The sequence below is a fragment of the Aquarana catesbeiana genome, linkage group LG10, assembly GCF_042186555.1.
Source record: "Aquarana catesbeiana isolate 2022-GZ linkage group LG10, ASM4218655v1, whole genome shotgun sequence".
Lineage (NCBI taxonomy): Eukaryota > Metazoa > Chordata > Amphibia > Anura > Ranidae > Aquarana > Aquarana catesbeiana.
In genome coordinates, this window is record NC_133333.1 from 147,022,723 (window position 1) to 147,046,183 (window position 23,461).

At 41.6% G+C, this 23,461-nt stretch overlaps 2 protein-coding genes across 3 annotated transcripts in view; one reads left to right on the forward strand and one right to left on the reverse strand.

Annotated features, from left to right (window-relative positions):
• GRIN2D (glutamate ionotropic receptor NMDA type subunit 2D) overlaps positions 1-23,461 on the forward strand; it is a 1,662,686-nt gene that overhangs the window by 171,651 nt on the left and 1,467,574 nt on the right. The window lies entirely within an intron of this gene.
• LOC141109864 (uncharacterized) lies at positions 13,916-15,383 on the reverse strand. The gene is made up of 3 exons (XM_073601123.1): positions 15,223-15,383; positions 14,421-15,139; positions 13,916-13,926 (listed from the first exon to the last, which is right to left on the reverse strand). The coding sequence occupies exons 1-3, from the start codon at positions 15,228-15,230 to the stop codon at positions 13,916-13,918; spliced, it is 738 nt and encodes a 245-aa protein (XP_073457224.1). The 5' UTR covers positions 15,231-15,383.

A 23,461-nucleotide genomic window follows, 5' to 3' on the forward strand; every position in this document is an offset into this window, starting at 1 on the left:
CCCATGCAAAGCCATATTTTTCTTAAATAAAACAAATCATCTATTTTTTTAAAAGAGATTCTTCATATTACCTGAAAATGGACCTTCATTCACCTTTTACTAATTGCGCAATCTTGACCCTCTCCCCACTCTTTTAAGCATTTGGAAACAGTTTTTTTCTTTAGGGTAGCAGGCACCTTTTCCAGCAGGTATTTGCTCCCATTTCCTTATTCCAAGGCAAGGATGACATTGCTTCTGTCCCCCCATCCACAGCTGCCTGGGACCACGTCACATATCTCAGCAGGCTCTGGGACTACAGTCGGTGCATTTTGCACATGTGCAATAGGAAGCCCAGCTGTGCCTGATCAGGAAGTTGCAGCCCGTTCCTGAATCAAAAATGGCAGTATGGCAGTATGGACATGTAGGCAGTGGTGAAGACTTTGCTTTGTAAGATGACAGCGCAGAACATCTCGGACTGTTAAGTACTGTGCATGTGTTTTAAAAGTCAAAAGCTACCATACAGGCAGTCCCCAGGATACAAACAAAATCAGGTCTGTAGGTTTGTTCTTAAGTTGAATCTGTTTGTAAGTCGGAACAGGTACATTTTTTAAGTGTAGCTCCAGCCAAAAAAACTATTTTAAGCTTTTTGGATAGCAAAGGGAAGGGTTAACACCCCTGTAACATTTGTTTTACCGTATGTGCCCCTGTTCAGAAGATTTCACTTTGCTTTCTGTCCCAATAGCAATTGGCTTTTGAAAATTTTGGGTTGTTGTGGAAACAAGCTTTGGTGATAAAGCATCAGTGGAGGTGCCTTTTTCCCAAAATGACCCTTACAGCAGAGAATTTCCCTTCCTAGGGGTAGATTTCCTCTCACTTCCTGTTGTCTCCCTCCGTTTGCAAGTATGAGTCGTTTGTAAGTAGGATGTTTGTAACTAGGGGACCGCCTGTACTTTTAGTTTTAGATCCCGGTAGACCTCCATACTTTAGTTCACATGTTTTTTGGGTTTATTACTTTATTCTTTAGGAACCATTGTAATAGAGCATTGCAATGTTTAACATAATATAAAGTAATAATTTACAGCAATACTGCTACAGGTAAACTTGAACAAAAGTGGATCTTTAATCCCCCAACTTTACCAAATACTTTTTTCCCATGAAGTTTAGGACATAGAAAAATTGAAAAACACTCAACTAGCAGAGGATGACTGTTTTGGAACACATTTTAAAGTATTGTTTGTGGGTAATTTTTTGTTTTAAATGCAATGAGATGCAAGTCTAATTAGGATCTATAAGACCCCGGTGTCAATTGACTAGTACAGCCCTGAGAACACTAGTCTGGGTTTGGAGCTGGTGCCCCATGTTTTTCTAGAGGGATTCATTTTGTGCTAAAGGTGCATGGCCCAGTAGTATCTCAGCAAAAAGTGCACAAACTACAAAATTACATTAGCTCCTAAGTCTTTGGCAGGTGGTTTGGAGGAGGTTATCTTGCTTAAAATTGGTAGGTAAAGTCAGATGTGGCTTAAGTACCACATATAATTATCAATCAACATTACAGGTGATTTTTCAGTTACCAGTTCTTGATGAATCAAATGATAATCAGCATGTGAAGTTGTGTGATAATTGCAGGCAGAAAAATGTTTAGTTTGTCAGCATATAATGCAATGAGTTTAAAATAAATCACATTTAAAAGTCGGACAAGTTGCTTGTTATGGTGACTCAGAGAAATATGGATTTCTACTTCATACATATAGATCTGAAATCTGCGGTTTTATACTTCATATAAATGAGAGCTCAATAGATTTGTCCCATATATTTATGACTAAAAGCTACAGTATATGGATTTCATCTTAGCTTATGTAAGATAAAACTCTATTTACTAAAAATACGTCATAACATTCTCTGACTATGGCCACAAGCCTGTTCATGTTTTTCTGGATGAGTTAATTACCTGCTTTTGCAAACAATTGTTAAGCGCCCTGTGGTGTCTTTTTTTTTACAGGAACAGGCTTTCTTTTTTAATTTAAAAAGGCTTTCTTTTTTAATTTTAAGGAGTAACTCTATCAAAGAAAAATGTAGTTAAGACATGGCTACATAGCAATCTGAGGGTACTCTATAGAATATATCAGCGACCTGCAGAACAGAAGTATTAATTGTGTACAGCTGCTATTTCTAAGCTGAGGAACTCACCCAGTATAAACAAAATTGTAAATGAAACAGCATTAACACCCACACATCATAAAGAACATTATCTCCAATGTCATATACAATAAATAATTAATACAATATAGATCCATATTATCTTGAAATAAAGTGACAATAAATATTGTGCTTTACATAATTAATCTATATTCTTCCAATTCCACAGCAACGTTTCCAGTGCAAAAATGGAAGTGGCCAGTGCAAAAATAATTCATAATTCAGCAAAGAAAAGTTTTCTTTAAATTGTCACCTCCACCACCGAAAGCATGACCAACAACTCCACCTCAAAATAAGTATCCACCACCACTGTTCACACTAAATTACTCCCCAGAAATATATGCTAGTGTAAAGCAGCCACAAGCGCCATATCATATAACACTATTGGCAGGGTCACTCGAAGGATCGCCTTTTACTATCCTGGCAACTCTCAACAATGTCAGCTTGGCTCACATAATATAGTACAGACCACTCATATCATCAAACCAGCACAAGAGGGAAAAAAAAGAAAGCCTCCCTAGTGTAAGAGATAATTTTGAGGTATCACCACAGAGTGGTGCTGTGGATACCAAAATAATATACTGTATGTATGTGCCACATCCCATTAACTGGACATGTTATTGGAAGGATTGCTACTGGACTTTATAGACACTGAGATACACAATGTTTAACTACTTCAGCCCCGGAAGTTTTTACACCCTTCCTGACCAGAGCACTTTTTACAATTTGGCACTGTGCTGCTTTAACTGATAATTGCAATGCTGTACCCAAACAAAATTTGAGTCCTTTTTTCCCCACAAATAGAGTTTTCTTTTGATGGTATTTGATCACCTCTGCAGTTTCTTATTTTTTGCGATATGAACAAAAAAAGACCGAACATTTTGAAAAAAAAATAAAATTTTATACTTTTTGTTATAAAAAAAAATAATATAAACTCAATTTTAGTCATATATGTAGGCCAAAAATCATTCAGCCATATGTCTCGGGAATAAAAATTCAATAAGCTTATATTTATTGGTTTGCACAAAAGTTATAGCGTCTACAAACTACATTTTCTGGAATTTACACAGCTTTTAGTTTGTGACTGCCTATCTCATTTCTTTAGGTGCTAAAATGGCAGGGCAGTAGAAATCCCCCCCCCCCCATGCCCCCATTTTGAAAAGTAGACACCCCAAGGAATTTGCTGAGAGGCTTGTTGAGCACATTGAATATTAATTTTTTTTGTCACAAGTGATTGTATAAAAAAATGTTGTCATTTTTCAAAGTTGTCAATGAAATGATATATTACTCAAACATGCCATGGGCATATGTGAAATTACACCCCAAAATACATTCTGCTGCTTCTCCTGAGTATGGGGATACCACATGTGTGAGACTTTTTGGCAATCTAGCTGCATACAGGACCCCAAAAACCAAGCACTGCCTTCAGGCTTTCTGAGGGTGTAAATTTTTGATTTCGCTCCTCACTATCTATCACAGTTTCGGAGGCCAAGAAATGCCCAGATAGCACAAACCCCCCAAATGACCCCATTTTAGAAATTAGACACCCCAAGCTATTTGCAGAGAGGCATGTTGAGTCCATGGAATATTTTATATTTTGCCACAAGTTTCTGGAAAATTACATTTTTTTTCTTTCACAAAGTTGTCACTAAATGATATATTTCTCAGACATGCCATGGGGATATGTGAAATTACACCCCAAAATACATTCTGCTGCTTCCCCCGAGTACGGGGATACCACATGTGTATTTTACTCCTCACTACCTTCCACAGTTTCGGAGTCCATGAAATGCCCAGGTAGCACAACCCCCCCCATGACCCCATTTTGGAAGGTAAACACCCCAAGCTATTTGCTGAGAGGCATGTTGAGTATTTTGCAGATCTCGCTTTTTATCACAAAGTTTTTGAAGCAGGTAATATGACCACCCAGGTAATGTAGGAAGAGCTTCAATGACCCACGGATTCGTGAGAGACCAAATAAGACACAGGGAAACAGATCTGAGTGTGTTCATAAGATCTCTGGGATTGTGGGTCATTGAAGCTCTTCCTACATTACCTGGATTTGAAAAAATGTTTAGTTAAATATATTTAATCTATATAATGAAGACTGTTGCTGAGAAACATTTTTTATTTCTGCATGCTTTACTTATGTTTGAGTTAATGAGGAATATTGTTTTTAATACCTCTAAAAGGTTAAGGCCTGAATTGATCAGATAGATTCTGTGATTATTCATGTTGGATGAGGAATATCTGCCCCAGCCAGCCAGTATTCAACCCCAGCCCTAAGCACATGAAGAAATGCCTACCCCATTCATACTCTACCCTATACCCTATCCAGATGAAGAGATGCCTACAGCTTTTACATGGAAATCTTCGTTATTCATCTTTGTTGTTCAAATGCCACGGGAGGTGCTGAGATGAGTAAAGGCGGATTCCTGCTGGAAAATGTTCCTGGAATGACACCTTGAGGGTTAGCCAAATGACACATGCCCAAGGTCTATGAAATTCCAGTGAGCATCATAAGGGAGAGATCCAGATACGCCAGCCCGAAGACCCAGGTCTAGCCCAATGCATCAGTTCCAGTCTGTCTGTGGATATCGAGTTCTATCCTTACAAAGAGGCAGTCTGTCTGTGGATATCGAGTTCTATCCTTACAAAGAGGCAGGGTTTTGGGGTAGAGGATCTCTGTAAAATATGGATGAACACAGATTCGAACCAAAAGTTTTGGGAAAAGTTTAGGAGAATGAGAATTATAATGTGGACATTTCCTTTTCCTTCCCTTTCATGAATTTAATGGACATTCAGAAGCCATACAAGAGACTTTTTTTGTGCTTTTCTTTGGGACTATTTTTTATTTGGCCTAAAGGCTGTCATGCCCCTCCCACTTGCTTTTAAGGACTGTCATGCCCCTTCCCCCTTTGTATTTCATGGACAATTGCTATGCAGCTGAGATTATGTGTTTATTGTTCTCTATTTTTACATGCGGATAATGATACATTTATGAGAAAGTAATCCAGGTGAATGTCGGGGGCTTCAGGGTTTGTGATTATCATGTTCGTGATAAAAGAGGGTATTGTAATAGAATGTATAAATGAATCCATTTTATTTAAGTAGAAATTAATTTTTGAATATATGTGTTTTGACATAATTAGCTTGACTAACAGTTTGCATAGAAACACACCCTGCAAGTCATTGTGGTGAAGCTGATTCACGGAGCAGCCTGTTGTGTAAGCAAAATTATCAGCAAGTTATTGTTAACTAAAGTCAGCAATTTAAATCATGATAAGAAAAGTACTGAGTTTGTATAACTTTTAGAAACATATGCAATAAAACACAGCCCCTCACTAATTTCTTTTGCATATAAGCCATGGTAGTATTCAGTAAAAGGTCAGGGATCTTATGAACACACTCAGATCTGTTTCTCTGTGTCTTATTTGGTCTCTCAAGGATCCGTGGGTCATTGAAGCTCTTCCTACATTACCTGGGTGGTCGTATTACCTGCATAAGTTTTGAAAATTGAGAAAAGAAAAAAAAAATACATTTTCCTTTTCTTTCTTCATTTTCAAAAATAAATGAGAGCTGCAAAATACTCACCATGCCTCTTGGCAAATAAAAAAAGTAAAACAGATAATGAAAAAATTACATAAAAGCTAACAAAAAATAGGATATAAAAATACAAAGGAATATACAAAAAAAGATTTTTTTATATATATGAAAAAAAACAAACAAAAAAAAACACCCAACTGCATAAAAAAATTACTATAACATACACTACAACATACCTAATTATTTGTTTTATTTTTTTTTAGTATTTTTACGTTTTTAAATTTAACTTTAATTTTTTTTTTTGAATTGTAGTTTTTTATTGAAGTTTCAAAAAGGTACATACATATTATATCCATAACAGTGGTTATAATTACAGATGTTCCGACTAGAAACAATCTTTTCTTTAATTAACACAATGGTAAATGAAAACAGTAAAATTTTGAACAAAGGTTGGGTGTCGAGTAGTAATAGGTTCTAGACAGGGAAAAGGGGGGGGGGTTAGGGATGGGGGGGAATAGGGGGAAGGAGGGAGAAGGGCACCAGCAGGTTTTGAGATAAAGAATAAACGATCTATAAGTAGTTCACACCTGGGTAATTACAGTTGAACAGTACATTTTGGATGATGTAACCAAAGAGACCACATATCTTTGAATTTGTTTAATCGTGAGTTTTTCCTAGCTACTATTCTCTCCATTTCACATTGAAAGTTGAGGTCAGCGATAGTATGTGAGATGGAGGGAATTTTAGCAGTTTTCCAAAATCTAGTGATATTCAATTTGGCAGCATAGAGTAGGTGAATAATAATACATCTAGCTGAGAGTGGGATTTTGTCAATGCCTATATGTAGCAGGGCTAGAGTCGGGGATGGGGGCCAGGATGCCCCAGTAATGGAGGAGATTAAAGCGAATACTTGGTTCCAAAAGGGATTTACAGAACCAGAGGGTATGTGCGATGGAACCTATACTTCCACAGTTCCTCCAGCATGATGGAGGGTGGCCAGGATACATTTTTGAGAGTCGGTAGGGTGTGAGGTACCATCTGTGGATAGTTTTCTGGTAGGATTCCCAGTGGTTGGAACAGTGAGATGCTTGAAAGGTTTCTGTAAAGGCCCTTAGCCACTGGGCTTGGGTGAAAGGGACGTTCAGTTCTTTGGCCCATTTATTTAAGGAATGCACCTGAGAGCAGGGTCTGGTGTCATTAAGGCAAGAGTACATCCGGGAGATACCTTTTTCCAGGGTGTGGGTTTGAGAAGTAACGTAGGTATATTGGTAAGGGAATGTTCACTGTGGAGGGTAGTTTGGTCGTGTTCAGGAAGTGAGTTATTCTAGTATACGTGTAAGCTTCTGAGTTTGGGAGATTAAATTTAGTTTGCATAGCTGCAAATGAATGTAGTGAATTGTGGTTTATCATGTCACCGATGGTCAGCACGCCAGCTTTGTGCCACTGGGAGAGGTCACTGAGGTACGCGGTAAAACGTCTATTCCATGCCTGCAGGGAAGCAGATATCATAGGGTTAGTATATCTAGGGGTTGGGGAGTATCCGGCCGTCAATAGTAAGAGGAAGTCAGTTAGGTTAGTAGGTTGGGGATAGGAGGCTTCAATGGTGGACCATTGTTTTTCAGGTGTAGGATGCCACCAATAGTACAGTTGGTCCAATATTGAGGCGTAGTAGTAGTTGCTAATATGGGGCAATCCAGCTCCGCCTATCTTGTGGGGCCTAGTGAGTATGTAGCCAGCGCATCTAGGTGGTTTCAAGTTCCAGATAAATTTAGTTATTTGACTTTGGATTGAGGTCAGGAGGGAGCGAGGAACAGGTAAGATGAGTGTTCGGAATAAGTAGAGAAGTTTTGGCAATATTATCATTTTGAAGGTAGCTATATGCCCCAATGTAGAGAGGCCCATGCAACGTAGAGATTTCAGATTTCGAGAGAAGGTATGGAAGTTCAAGTCGATCAATCGTTTTAGGTCGGGGGTAAGCTGAATTCCTAGGTAGGGAATAGACGTATTTGCCCATACGTATGGCGTGGTGGATTTTAGGTGGGTAGCCATTTGAGGAGGGAGATGTACAGGGAGGGCCGTGGATTTTGTGGCATTTCGTTTATAATAAGAGATAGAGCTGAATTGGTGAAGGATGTTTTGTATCGTCTGTAGGGACTGGATGGGGTTAGTGACCATTAGAACCACGTCGTCCGCGAATAAACTAATTTTGTGGTCTGTACCATTACATGGAATGCCTGAGATTAGGGGATCGGATCTAATTTTGGAGGCCAAGGGCTCCATTAGTAGAGCAAAAAGAAGTGGGGAGAGGGGGCACCCCTGCCGTGTACCATTAGATATTTCAAAAGGAGCAGATATCGCCCCCCAGTGAATACTTTAGCTGATGGGTTAGAGTATAAGGAGAGGATTGCATTTTGGAACCATCCTGTAATACTGAATTTAGTCAGCACTGCCTGGAGGAAGGTCCCGTGTATTCTATCAAACGCCTTCTCTGCATCAAGGGATAGAAGCAGAGAAGGCGTTCGATTTTGCGCAGCCTGATAGACGAGGTTGAGCACCCTTCTAGTTGTGTCAGGTGCCTGCCTGCCTGGGACAAACCCAACCTGGTCTGGGTGAACCAGCTCTTGGAAAAATACCATCAGTCTCTTGGCTTTGGCGAGCAGTTTGATGTCGGTATTTAGGAGCGATATTGGCCTATATTTAGAGGCAACAGAGGCGTCTTTCCCAGGTTTTGGAATGGTGGATATAAGTGAGCGCAGCATATCTGTAGGCAAAGAGCCAGAGCAACCAGCAATGTTGAAGAGGTCTGTTAGTTTAGGGACTAAGATGTCGGCAAATTTTTTGTAGAATAGGTTAGAGAAGCCATCTTCTCCTGGGGATTTATGGAAAGGGAGGGTTTTTATTGCTTTGAGGACTTCTTCAGTGGTGAATGGTTTAGAGATAGTTTCGAATTGTGCCTCTGAGATTGTAGGTATATTAATCGGGTCTAGATAGCTAAAAATTTGTTCCGCTGTGGGTTGGGGAGTGAGAGGATCATTTCTGAGGTTATAGAGGGAAGTGTAGAATTCATTAAACGCATCTACAATTTCCTGAGGGTTGGTTAAAAGTTGTTGTGAAGTGGGGTGACGGAGAGAGAGAATTTTGGCTTTTGTGCGGTGGGCTTTTACTTGTTTCGCTAGAAGTGATCCAGCTCTATTGCCTAAAGCATAAAAGTTGGCATTGGAGAATTTAAAGTTATGTTCAAATTTATGTAGCAGAAGGGTGCGTAATTTTTGTCTTAGCTCCAGGAGCTTAATAGATTGCGTGTGGGAGGGGGAAAATTTGCTCAGTTTTTCTATTTCTGAAATGTTAGACAGAACCTCATCAATCTGCTGGGTCCTCTGTCATCTCGCTCTTTTACTTAGCTTTATGAAAATTCCTCGAAGGTAAGCTTTATAGGTTGACCAGAGTACAAATTTGTTGGTATCAGGCAGGTCATTAAGTTCAAAGAAGGAGTGGTGCTCAGTCTCTATTTCTTGTTGAACGTTAGGGTCTTCTAATAGGGAGGTATCCAGTCTCCATATTCTCAGTGGTCCCAGTCAAAGATCGCCAAGGGTGATCGAAATAGGGGCATGGTCCGACCAGGAAATGAGACCAATATCAGAGACCATGATATTTTGGAGGGTCCATTTGTCTACTAGGAAGGAGTCAATGCGTGAGTAGGATAGCTGCGGGTGAGAAAAGAATGTATAATCACGTTCCGAACCATGTTGCACTCTCCATACATCAAAGAGATCCAGGTCGTGGAGTAGGGGATTCAAAGCTGGTTGGGGGTGGCCTTTGTTAGTGGAGGTGTCCATGGATGGGTCGCCAATTATGTTCAGGTCACCGCCCAAGACTAAGTTGCCTTGGTGTAGGGTATTGACTTTCTTGAAGAAGCGTCTTAGAAAGCTAAGTTGTCTGGAGTTTGGGCCGTAGATATTGACCAGGGTGTAGGTGGTTTGAGCGATGGAACATATGAGAATTAGGTAGCGACCCTGCGGGTCGGCATAAGTGTGAATGTGTTGGAACTGGAGGGTAGAGCGTATAGCCGTCAGTACGCCATTCTTTTTCTTTGGCCCTGAAGCCAGATATGTGGTTTCGTATCCTTTTAGCCTAAGCTTTGGTGTTTTGGATTCTGCAAAGTGCGTCTCCTGTATAAAGACAATGTCCCCATTGTGATTTGTTAGTTCTCTTTGCAGGTTAGCCCTTTTTTTTTTTGTGGGCTGTTTAGGCCTTTGACATTTAGTGAGGTCAGTTTAATTGGCATGGCAAGGCTGTTGGTTATGGCCCTTTATAATAAGATGATAATGCTAGGCTTATTCGATGATAGTGTGGTCTGGGTTGATCAGGTCAGTCAGGTCATTAGCTATGGATCGCTGTAGTAGGTCCAGAAGGCTTGGTGAAGGCTGTCGTGGGGTGGGGAGGGTAGTAAAAAGAGAGAGCCCATGAAAAATACGGGTTCAATGTGCAGAGTTACTGCTGAATCTTTCCAAACAGTGGGGGATTTCCTCCAGTGGCGTCCAGGAACGTGGAGCCAGTGGATGGAAGGATAGACTTGAAAGAGACAGTAAACCGCCATTACCCGGCTGAGTAGCATATGAGAACTTATGCGCCAACAATCATGCATCTTGAAGGGACCAGTCGGCTTCCATTTGGGAAGGAGGAAAAGGAGGCGGTCTTGGGCTATCCTCCGGGATTATGCGCCAGAGCCTCAGTAGTTGGAGGCCCGCTTGAAGTGTGCGCACCACATGTGTTTTGCTTTGAAACATGAACAGCGGTTTGGTGGGAAATCCCCATTTATATGGTATGTGGTGGTTATGGAGGGCTTTAGTAATCGTGGCTAGTTGCCTATGATTCTCCATGGTCATCTTGGAGAGATCTGTATATAGTGCGATAGCCGTGAAAGGATCAGGAAGATTAGGCGATCGCTTTGCAGCAAACATCACTTTTTCTTTTGCTTTGAAGAAGTGTATGCGTGCTAGTACATCTCTGGGTTTTTCCGTCGGGAGGTGAGGCGGTTTTGGTAGCCTATGTGCCCTGTCTATTTCTAGATCTCTGTCAGTGAGGTCAGGCACTAGTGCTCGCATCAGGGATTGCAGGAATCGCACCAACTCAGGTGGTTGTACCGATTCGGGTATATTGCGGAATTTGATATTGTTCCTGCGAGAACGATCTTCGAGATCTGCCAGCTTAAGATGTATTGCCTGCATTTCATCTTCATGCTCCGTGTATACATCTACCATATCATTATGGGCAGTGAAGAGGTCAGACATTTTGCTTTCAACATGTTGGAGACGCTGGCCCTGTTGCTGCACAACAGTGGCCAGTGAGGATACTGAAGCTGAGAGGTCTGAGTATAGTGATTGTTTAAGTGAGATCAGCATGTTTTTCATTGTGAGCTCAGATAAGGGCTGATCTGAAGCAGGGAAATTATCTATGGCTGAGTGGTGCTGGACATCAGAGGGAGGTAAAGTGAAGGGCAGGTTATGGCTGTGTTCTGGAGTGTCATCTTCTCTCCTGGGCATGGATTTCACAGGGGAGGCAGAAGAGGGTGAGCGAAGTGGAGAGTACTCACAATTTGCCTGTGATGGGAAGGCTGGGCGTGGTGGTCCGCCGCCGTTAGTGTGAGGAGACGGTACAGCTGCATTCCTGTGAGAGCCGTCGGCGCCATCTTGTCCTCTGCCCGCTCCCGCATAAGAGTAAAAATCTGTCAGCTTATTAGATATATTCCTGTTTTCCTGTTTTCTTCTCTTCAGCATCGCGCCCAGGTGCCAAGTGACCCGCGGGGGGGATGATCGTTTTTTTTTTCGTTGTTAATGGAGTGCTGTGGAGCCACTATTAGCCGGGTTTAGAGCGGAGAAGAGGGATCAAGCAGCCATTACTGATGCTGGCAAGCCACGCCCCCTCCTTTAAAATATTTTTTATTAGATGAGTTTTGTGACTATTTATCATTGTCAATATTTATATAAACCAATTATTGAAGTTAATATGTGTTTTTAATTTTAATTTACTGTTATGTTGCTATATGTCAAAATAACGGCCTATATTGGCGGTTGGAACAGTTCGGAATAACAGGATTCCATTAGTTTGGCATGTGGATTAGTAATTATAATTTTTCTCCACAAGATGCCCCCAGTGAGCTGTCCACCCATGGCATTGAAGTTGTTATACTTGGCCGCAAACATGTCAATTCCTGGGATTTTCCACCCTCCTTCTCTGCAATGTTATTTAAGGCTATGTTTCCACTATTGCGTCCCCAAAGTCGCGCGCTTTACACTGCGATTGTGCGTTGCGATTTGTGTTGCGTTTTGTTGCGACTTTAATTACGACTTTGTGCGACTTGGATGTTCTGCGATTTAGTCCTAGTGATGTAATTCCTTATCCTGCTTATTTATTGCCCCTTCCTGTTTGGTTGTCTCGTGTTGTATGTTTGTTAGCAAACATGTTGGCTATGCAGTATGTTGGGTCAGCAGTCATTTTGGCTTCTGTAGCAGCATTTATAGATCAAGAAGAGGAGGATAACCGGAGGAGGAGAAGGCATCGCTTTTGGATACATCCCATCATTGCCCAAAGGGAAGTGAGAGGCCAGTTTGGGGTCCTTTACAATGACCTCCGGGCTCATGATGAAAAATTTTTCAACTATACAAGGATGTCAATTAGAAGGTGAGAACATTTTTTGATAACAACTTGCAAATGCTGCCAGATATATTTCTCAAAATGTGTATATGCCTGGTCATTATTACTCTTTTTAGTATTTTGAGATTTGAATAGCTCGAAGTGTTAACTAGAACCTAATCAAATTGTTAGAAAAATGTAACTCCATTTGTAAATGTTTGATTTTTACATGGTCAGTGTAGATACTAGCCCTATTTTTTCTCTTTACAGTTTTGATGAATTGTTGGCTTTGCTCTCTAGTCATCTAGAGCGCCAAAACACCAGTTTCAGAAGGAGTATTCCATCTGCTGAAAGACTCATAATAACATTGAGGTAAATGTTCATACCTACTGTTTCTTCTTCTTAACTTCTATGTGGCTTTTGGAGATCCACATCATTCTTTCATCATCTTTACATGCAGTCCAAAAATAACTACTAGCATGTAATTGTGCGTAAGCTTGGTTTTAAAATCTTAACTCTGCCTCTACATCACCTGTGTCTTTCTCCTGCTCCTCTTCTTCCTTCTTCACTTCCTCAGGCACCTCCTTCCTAGCTCTGTTTTTTGGGTTTATTGATGTAGCTTAGTGTCAATATGTATCATTATCCTAAAATGTATGTACTTTTCCATTTTAGGTACCTGGCAACTGGACATTCCTTTTCCAGTTTGCATTTTGAATTTTTGGTTGGCAAAACTACAGTCAGCACTATTGTCCACGAGACCTGCCGAGACATATGGAATGTCCTTAGTGATTTGGTTCTGAAGAAGCCCACTTCCGACGATTGGTGCAAGAAAGCGGAACTTTTCTGGGATCGTTGCAATTTCCCAAATTGTCTAGGGGCAATTGACGGCAAACATATGAGGGTAGTGATGCCCATTGGCAGTGGAACAAAATACTATAATTACAAAAAATATTTTTCTTTTGTCTTACTTGCAGTGGCTGATGCCAATTATTGTTTCAGCTATATAGACATTGGATCATATGGCAGCAGCTCAGACTCAAGTATTTTCCAAAGATCTTCCTTTGGAAGAATGTTGCGGGAAAATGCTCTGGACCTGCCACAGGACTGTCCGTTGCCAGGAACAAATGGGCCGCCAATGCCATTTGTGTTTGTTGGGGATGAGGCCTTTGCTCTCAGTGAGCATCTATTAAGGCCTTATTCAAATCGGTGTTTGAGTGAAGAGAAGCGAATCTTCAATTACCGCTTAACGAGGGCAAGACGAGTGGTAGAATGTTCTTTTGGCATTTTAGCCAACAAGTGGCGTTTGCTCCATACCCCCATTAATTTAAAAATGGAGAATGCAATATCTGCAGTAAAAGCAGCATGTGTTCTTCACAATTTTGTGAGAATTCGTGATGGCTATCTTTTTGAAGATTCCCTCATGCACGATCTGGAAGGTGCACAATGGAGTGCCAGTAGGGGCACCACCAATGGTGCCAGTGTGCGTGAGGGATTCTCATCTTATTTTCTGTCTGCTGCTGGTTCTGTCCCCTGGCAGCAGGATGCCATAGCATAATGTATGTCATGCATTTTCTGTGAATATTATTTTGATGTATGTTATGTTTCAGTGCATCCAAAAGCATAATAACAGGTAGTTTCCTCAAATTCGAAAAAAGGATAAGCCGAAAATGCACAATGTAAACAAAATTATTTTTATTTTTTTTTTTTTTGTGCAGGGAAGCACACAAAATTTTTGGGTTATGTGTTTGGGTGAACTACACCATTTTGTTTATTTTTTATCAAGCACAACAAATAGTGAAATAATAAACTATTTCTCTCAGAAAAACCCGTAAATAAAATTATTTCAAAAATATAAAAAAATATCTGAATCTTTTTTACAAGACAACTCTTTTTGCAATAAGGCAAAAATAAAGAAATACGTTCCATGAACTTAAAATTACAACAGTTGTTGTTTTGGCCTCCTCAACCAAACAAAACATAGAGAACAAGTCTTAAACACACCTCAATAATAATTGTAAATTACAATTGCTCGTATGTTTTGTTTTCAGTGGTCCCGGAAACTGAACTATTGGTTGGTCCAGGGAAATCCACTGATGGACCAGGATAATATTTGCTTGCCAGAAAAGGCGGAACATGACTGGGTGTAGGCTGCCTAAGTTGGTGAGTGGTTGGGGGGCCAAGGGTAGAGGTAGTGGGGTCAGGAATTGGATGCAACATGCGTGGCCTTGAGGGATTCAGTATATTACCATACTGGTCACAGTATGGACGGTTTATTGGTGGAGCATACTGTGTACTTGGAAAGTGAGTGTATTGTTGATAAGGGGGATATTGGGGAAGGGGGGGTTGCATATATGCTGAGGATGTTGTTGGCCCCTCACCCACAAATGATTGAGCAGTTGACATTAAAGCCATCCTGAGTGCATATTTTTTCTCAGGGGGTACCTGTTTACATATGCCTAAAATTACAGTGAGAAATGCTGTGTCTTCACACTGGTTTTCAGCCATTTTAGTGGACATCTGATTGACTACCTCTAAAATTTTATCCATGGGTTTACCAGGCCGGGCACTGACCCTTGAAGACCTTCGCAAAGGCCTAGAGACATTGCTAGGTCCTGGTTCTGCATCCTCCTCATTCATTGAGTTTGATGTTGACCTTGCTTCATCTACGAACAGTTCCTTGTCAACATTGTCTTGGAATTGTTCTTGCTCCTCCTCCTCCGCAGCTTCCTCTGCCTCATCTTCTGCTGCCAAACCCTGTGTGCTGTCTTCCCAGCTTGCTTGGGTTCTGAAATACAAATCACATATTTTTAAAGTAAGCATTACTATTTGATATGTAGAATTCGTAACATATGCCTGCTGATAACTTACTCTCGCATTTCCAACACTGGTTTCAAAAATTCAAGATCCCCGGCATGGGCATATGGGGCTAATCTTTTAGAGCCGGAACCACTCCTTCCTTCTTTTAATTTGCGTAAGTACCGGTTGTAGCAGTCTTTGAGACTTCTCCATCGAGTTTGTAACGAGTGCACTACAAAATATAAAGCAAAATATACATTTTTTAAAACAAATTTAGTCACTGCCTATAGGTCATTCATTTGCTAGGCTGCATAATTGATATGGATGGTGTTAAAACAACCGCTACATATATTACCCATGACACCTACATAATTTGACATGTGCTGGAGGATGTTGACAGGGCCATCTTTAATAATATTTAATATTATTAGGACCGTGGACAAAAATTATTTGCTGGCCCACACACACAGATTTACTTTCCTGCAGCCACAGGTTACAGGAAAGTAACTATATAAATGACACCATCAACACAGATAGTGTTGACATGGGATTACCTCCTGCCAAACCATTGTGATCTCCTGCCAGGAGAAGCGGTCCCCACCAAGAAAAAACAGTGCACACAACCATTGGTTACAGAAAGTGTTAAGCAGCATATATCAACCACTTACTTTTTGTAGAACGTTCTGTGGCTGAGAAAGAGTCCCATGTCTCATAATATATGCGAGCCACCTCCAACCATGCTCTCTCCTTCTTTGCATGATCTTTGTAACCTGGATCTCTGAGGTCATATATTGCCGGACGTTGTCTGACAAGCCTAATAATTTCCTCATTGTCATGCACTTGTCGCTTATTTTTTTTTGCCCTAGGCATGCTTCCTGCTGTCTTCCACACTCACATACATCGATATAGGAAGTGATGTATTTGGGAGGAGCAGAGATCATGTGCTTCCGTAGACTTCCGTGGAAGTCGCAACAAAGTCGCGGTGTCAGACATGTACATACGACTTCATTGCGACTTAATACCTTTCTATGGAGAACAAGTCGCACCGAAGACGGAACAAAGTAGTGCAAGAACCTTTTTTCGAGTCGCTGCGACTTGAGTCGCACCAATGAGAACGGGGACCATTGAAATACATGGGTTTTGACTTGTCATGCGACTTGACATGTGTCAAGTCGCAAAATAAGTCGCACTAGTGGAAACAGAGCCTTAGTGCGTGTAGTATGTCAAGTGAGCAGTCCCCTGATCATGTCAGCTTCTGCCAAAATGCATAGGGAATTGACCTACTGAAGGATATCAGCATGCAAGACTTTCTTTGTTCCGATGCCACTCAATGTTTGTTACCACATGCTTTCTGAGTAGCGATCTATGTAAGTGCAAAACTGGTGGGCATACCCATGATCAATCTCTTTTTTTCGTTCAGCCCACAGGCTGCATGAAAAAAAAAGAACGTTACAATATTTGCCCAACAAGGACCAGCAATGTACTGGTATGTTGATAGAATTTGTGTGGTTATACCAGAATGATGCCTGCAGGTTTAGGTATCATCTTGGTATCATTCTTTTCATCCAGGGGTCAGCTTTCATATAAAAGCAATCCTAGCCACTAATTAGCCACTAGACTGCTTTTACAAACAGTGAGAGGGAATGTGTCCCCCCCCGCCTTATTCCATGGTTTTCTCAGGCTCTCCTGTCCCACCGGGGAACCTGATAATGCATCTGGTGGTTCCGCCAGCTCACCATAGAGCTGATCAGAGAACGGCTCCAAATATCTCTATGGCCTAGGAAACCGGAAGGTATGAGCATTTCATGACTTTGGTTTCGCCGGATATAAACAGCGCAATTGGGAAATTGGGAAAGCATCTTATCACACCAATCTTGGTGTGGTCAGATGCTTGAGGGCAGTGGTGAGATCTAGAGTCTAATAGACCCAATTTTTTTCTTTAAAGAGTACCTGCCACTACCTATTGCTAGGGGATATTTACATGCTCTGTGATAACAATAATAATGATAAAAAAAAAAAGAATGTAACAGTGTAAAAATAAAATAAAAAAGCAAAATAAATAATTAAAAAAAACACCCCTGTCCCCCCGTGCTTGCGTGCAAAGGCGAACGCAAGCGTCGGTCTCGTGTCATATGTAAACAGCAATTGCACCATGCATGTGAAGTATCACCGCGAACGTCAGATCATGGACAGTAATTTTAGCAGTAGACCTTCTCTTTAAATGTAAAGTGGTAACCTGTAAAGGCTTTTAAAAATGAATGTAGTTTGTCGCCGCTGAATGGTTGTGCGCAATTTTAAAGCATGTCGTGTTTAGTATCTATGTACTCGGCATATGATCATGTTTTAAATTTTACCAAACATTTAGGCAATATAGTGTGCTTTAGTGCATTAAAGCGGGGGTCCACCTATCTATCGTTTTTTTTTTTTTTTTGAGTTCATTCACAAACTTTTCTTCTCAGCATTACATACTCACATATTGTGTGTAATATGTCCGCCTGTCTCAGATTTCGTCGGAAAGAATAACTTATATTATTCACTGCAGGTGGTTTCCATCTTCATTGTGGGCATTTGAAGCCCACAAGCATTTATTTCCTGGATGTGGTGAATGCTGTGCTCCCAGCATTCACCGCTCGTTCCCGCACATGCTCAGTGGCATCCTGGGAAGCCTGAGACTAGCTCTCAGGAGTCTGGGAGAGGCTAGAAACACGCCTACTCCCACGGGAGGAGAACCAGGAAGTGCAAAGAAGAATAGAAAAATAAAAGGTAATTACGGCGATTTAAATTTTTTTAAACGGCATGTCAGCATCTAGGCAAGGAAGAGAATACATACAGATATTGTTCAAAATTTGGGTGGAACCCCGCTTTAAAGTTAAAAAAAAGTGTGTTTTTTTTTTTTTTTAAATGTGTTTGTAAAATTGCTGCGCAAATACTGTGTAAAAAAAAAATTGCAACACCCACCATTTTAATGAATACACAAATTAATTTCATATAAAAAACAACACAACCAACTGGCATTGATGAAAGCATTTACACCCTATTCGATATTGAGACCATGGGGGGGGGAGTCTTTAAATTATAAATCTACTTGGTCTCAAGTTTAAAAAAATGCTCTTTTGACATGGCTGTCCTGCCAAAGAGGAACAAACTTAGCCATACTTACAAGCAGAGTGCTCTTTTGGTCTATTATGGGCATAGTGTTTAGAAACACTATGATTTGGGTAGCCTTTTTTTTAATTACCCAGATGTAATCTAACCTGCAGTGTCCTAGTGGTCCTCCCTCAAGACCATATGGGCACCGCAGCAAATAGATAACCTTTTTGACTGTACATGTAATGAACGACCCTATGTTTTATGACCGTCCTGTAGTATCTGACTGAAAGTTATACATTTTTCTCCCTTTAAACCAGTTAATTGAACATACTGTGCACTTTCTGCTGCAAGGATAGCAACCTTTTAAATCCTGAAAGAAAACAAATCACTTAGTTGGGTCTACCACATTAGGGGCAACCTGATTTCTGATAGAAGGCCCCCCTAAAAATAACCCTGAGATTCTCTGGGAGATATGGACCCAAAACCTCTTTTTGATTTATCTTCTATAAGGATAATTCTATCAACATCCTGTACTGTAATTAAAGCTTTGTCTAATTTATCATAGATCATATTTAGCACTTCTCCAAGAATCTATTTTTGATAACTTGCGCCTGAGATGTAAACACCTCCTCGCTGGAGTAATTTCTCCTGCTCCGTAAAAATTGACTTTTAGGGATCTGATTCAGCCACAATGGGTGGTGGCAACTATAAAGTGGTATATAACCATTTCTATCAGTGGTCATAAATTGGGTACTGTACCACCATCCACATACATTTTGAGGTGTAAAAAGTATATACTCTTATGGCTGTACGTGTAACTCAAAGAAATGCCCCTATTGTTACTGTTCAAACCTACCAAGTATTGTTCCAAGGAGGTCTCCTCCCTATCCCAAAGGAGGAGGATGTCATTAATGTAGCGGACCCAGAGAATTAGCTCAGGTCTCCAGTTCGCATATATTACATCCTACTCCCATTTTGCCAAAAAAAGTTTGGCCAAGCTCAGAGGGAACTTGGCCTTATTGGCTACACCTTTCCTCTGCAAGAAGAAGGTGTTGTTGAACCAAAAGTAGTTCTTCTCCATCAACCTATATATGACATTGATGAGCATTAGCATCTGCTTGGTATAATTGGTTAATCACACTCCTGATTCTAATCCTACAAAATCCCTGACTTTTGTGCAAGTGTACAAAGTGTGAAAGTGTAAGAATTGATGTTGGTTTGAAGCCAAAGGGTAGTCACACCAAGTTGATTTGATTTAGATTTTTCTTCTGTTCGCTCACTTTGCATTTTGTAACTTGATAAAAATAAACAATTCAAATGCATATTTTTGATCCAAATCAGGTGAACGGTGTAGGAATTACAACAGTTTGTATATGTGCCTCCCACTTTTTAAGGGACCAAAAGTAATTGGACAGATTAACCATCATCCATCAAACTTTCAATTTTTAATACTTGGTTGCAAATCCTTTGCAGTCAATAGGGATGAGCTTCGCGTTCGAGTCGAACCCATGTTCGACTCGAACATCGGCTGTTCAATCGTTCACTGAATTGCATCGCAGTGCATTGCTGGCTGATGATTGGCCAAGCATGCACTATGACCCGCATGCTTGGCCAATCACAGTGCCATCATCTTGGCTTTGGCCAATTATGGCTCAGGGGGTTAGAACACACCCCACACTATATAAGGCTGCCTATACGGCGGCCCTGTGTAGTGTGTTCCGGCGTGCTTAGAGAGAGAGAGACAGTGTGATTTCATTTGAGTTAGCTAGATTAGGCAGGACAGTCAGTGAGTTAGCTGCACGTACAGTGTATTGTGTATATATATGCATCCCAGGTGTTGTGTGTGTGTGTGTATATATATATATATATATATATATATATATATATACACTGTATTCAGTTTAGCTAGATCCATTCCTGTTATCTTCCTACTGACAGGCAGGCTTGTCTTGTTACAGTATTTACAGCTACCTGAAGAAAATTGCTGGTGTTCTTTTGATCCTATTAGTACCACAGTCAGGCAGCTAGACTATTTACAGTTAATGTAGTGCGTCCTCCTCACAGTGTTCAGTTAAAGCTACAAGTTAGTTTAGTGTGACCTCTGCACAGTGTTCAGCTAAAACTACAAGTTAGTGTAGTACGTCCTCCTCACAGTGTTCAGCTAAAGCTACAAGTTAGTTTAGTGTGACCTCTGCACAGTGTTCAGCTAAAGCTACAAGTTAGGGTAGTGCGTCCTCCTCACAGTGTTCAGCTAAAGCTACAAGTTAGTGTAGTGCGTCCTCCTCACAGTGTTCAGCTAAAACTAAAAGTTAGTGTAGTGCGACCTCTGCACAGTGTTCAGCTAAAGCTACAAGTTAGTGTAGTGCGTCCTCTGAACAGTGTTCATCTAAAACTACAAGTTAGTGTAGTGCGACCTCTGCACTGTGTTCAGCTAAAGCTACAAGTTAGTGTAGTGCGTCCTCTGAACAGTGTTCAGCTAAAACTACAAGTTAGTGTAGTGCGACCTCTGCACAGAGTTCAGCTAAAGCTACAAGTTAGTGTAGTGCGTCCTCTGAACAGTGTTCAGCTAAAACTACAAGTTAGTGTAGTGTGACCTCTGCACAGTGTTCAGCTAAAGCTACAAGTTAGTGTAGTGTGTCCTCCTCACGGTGTTCAGCTAAAACTACAAGTTAGTTTAGTGTGACCTCTGCACAGTGTTCAGCTAAAGCTACAAGTTAGGGTAGTGCGTCCTCCTCACAGTGTTCAGCTAAAGCTACAAGTTAGTGTAGTGCGTCTTTCTCACAGTGTTCAGCTAAAACTACAAGTTAGTGTAGTGCGTCCTCCTCACAGAGTTCAGCTAAAGCTACAAGTTAGTGTAGTGTGTCCTCTGAACAGTGTTCAGCTAAAGCTACAAGTTAGTGTAGTGCGTCCTCCTCACAGTGTTCAGCTAAAACTACAAGTTTTGTTTTTTGCGAGCTCTGCACAGTGTTCAGCTAAAGCTACCTGTAGAAGGTTGGTGGTGTTTTCCTGATCCTATCACTACCGCAGGCAGCTAAATAAGCTACAAGTTATTTTTTTTGCAAGCTCTGCACAGTGTTCACCTAAAGCTACCTGTAGAAGGTTGGTGGTGTTTTCCTGATCCTATCACTACCGCAGGCAGCTAAATAAGTAACAAGTTATTTTTTTGCGAGCTCTGCACAGTGTTCACCTAAAGCTACTTGTAGAAGGTTGGTGATGTTTTCCTGATCCTATCACTACAGCAGGCAGCTAAATAAGCTACAAGTTATTTTTTTGCGAGCTCTGCACAGTGTTCAGCTAAAGCTACCTGTAGAAGGTTGGTGGTGTTTTCCTGATCCTATCACTACCGCAGGCAGCTAAATATGCTACAAGTTAGTTTTTTGCGAGCTCTGCACAGTGTTCAGCTAAAACTACAAGTTAGTGTAGTGCGAGCTCTGCACAGTGTTCAGCTAAAGCTACCTGTAGAAGGTTGGTGGTGTTTTCCTGATCCTGTCACTACCGCAGGCAGCTAAATAAGCTACAAGTTCATTTTTTGTGAACTCTGCACAGTGTTCAGCTAAAGCTACCTGTAGAAGGTTGGTAGTGTTCTCATACTACAGGCAGGCAGTTGATTTTGCTAGCTGCAGTATCAGTATATATATATATATATATATATATATATATATATATATATATATATATATATATATCCCAGCTTAGTGCAGCTACAGGCCATTAGTATGTCTGGAAGGCCAACAAGGAGAGGCAGACAGTAACAAGCCAATAAAAGAGGGCAAGCAGGCTCTGTGTCTAGAGGTAACAGTGTTGGTCATGGAGACGGTGCATCCTCATCAGCACGTGGCCGTGGGACACGCTTGGCCTTTGTTTTGGCAGCTGGCCGTGTTGAGCCACAACATGCAGAAGACTTGGTCGAGTGGATGACCAAGCCGTCCTCATCCTCCTCATCCTCTCACCCATGCTCAGGGTACTTTGGAAAAGCAGCTGCCAACACGGCCTCTTCCCTCGGCTCAATGGCATCAGTGACTCCTTCCCTAGCCCCACCATGTCCTCCTGAGTAGTTCCTCGAACTGTTTGACCACAGTGTTGGGTACATGCTCCAGGAGGATGCCCAGCGTTTAGAAGACTCTGATGATACTGAGCTAGATGAAGGCAGTAACGTGAGCACGGACAGAGGGGGTGCCCAAGAAGGACAGCAATCTGGCGGTCATGCTCCCCCTGCTGCAGAATACTGCCAGGTTTGCCCCAGTGATGCGGAGGGAGGGGATGATGAGGTCACTGACTTAACGTAGGAGGAGGCACATCACCAACGAGGCAGGATGCCCTCCAGGGGCCAGCCTAAGGGCAGCACACTGACTGCATCATACCCCAAAGCTCCACATGTGCAGGGCGCTGCTGTCTCTGCGTGTTATTCCAAAAGTTCTTTGGTGTGGGCCTTTTTTTGAGACGAGTGCATCAGATCGCACCGCTGCTATTTGCAAATATGTCTCAAGCGTATCTCGCGTGGCCAAAACATCTCCTGCTTGGGCACCACATGCTTGACCAGACATATGTTGACCTGCCATGGAGTTCATTGGCAAGCGTATCTAAAAGACTCACACCAAAGAACAAAGAGGACCTCTCCTTGCTCCTCATCAGCTGAGAACTCCAACCCCACTATACCTTCAGTCCTCTCTGAGACCTGCACTGAGAGGAATGAAGGTGTAGAATTAGGTGTGTCACAGCCAAGTACTTGTGGGCAATCTGCTTTCGGTACACCGACGTCAGATTGTACCAGGCAAATTTCCCTGCCCCAGCTGCTGCACCGCTGAAAGAAGTTCGCTCCCAGCCATCCACATGCCCAGCGGTTGAATGCTAGCTTGGCAAAATTGCTAGCACTTCAATTGCTGCCTTTTCCGTTTGTAGACTCTGCCCCCTTCCGTGAGTTTGTGGAATGTGCGGTTCCTCAGTGGCAGGTACCCAAACGCCATTTTTTCTCACGGAAGGTGATTCCAGCTCTCTACCGACATGTGGAAGGCAATGTCTTGGCCTCGCTGGACAGGGCGGTCAGTGGTAATGTGCATATTACCACTGACTCATGGTCCAGCAGGCATGGACAGGGATGTTACCTAAGTTTCACCTTGCATTGGGTGACTCTGCTGGCAGCTGGGAAGGATGCAGGACAAGGTGCAGTAGTGTTGGAGGTTGTTCCACCACCACGCCTCCAAATTGCCACTACTAATGATTG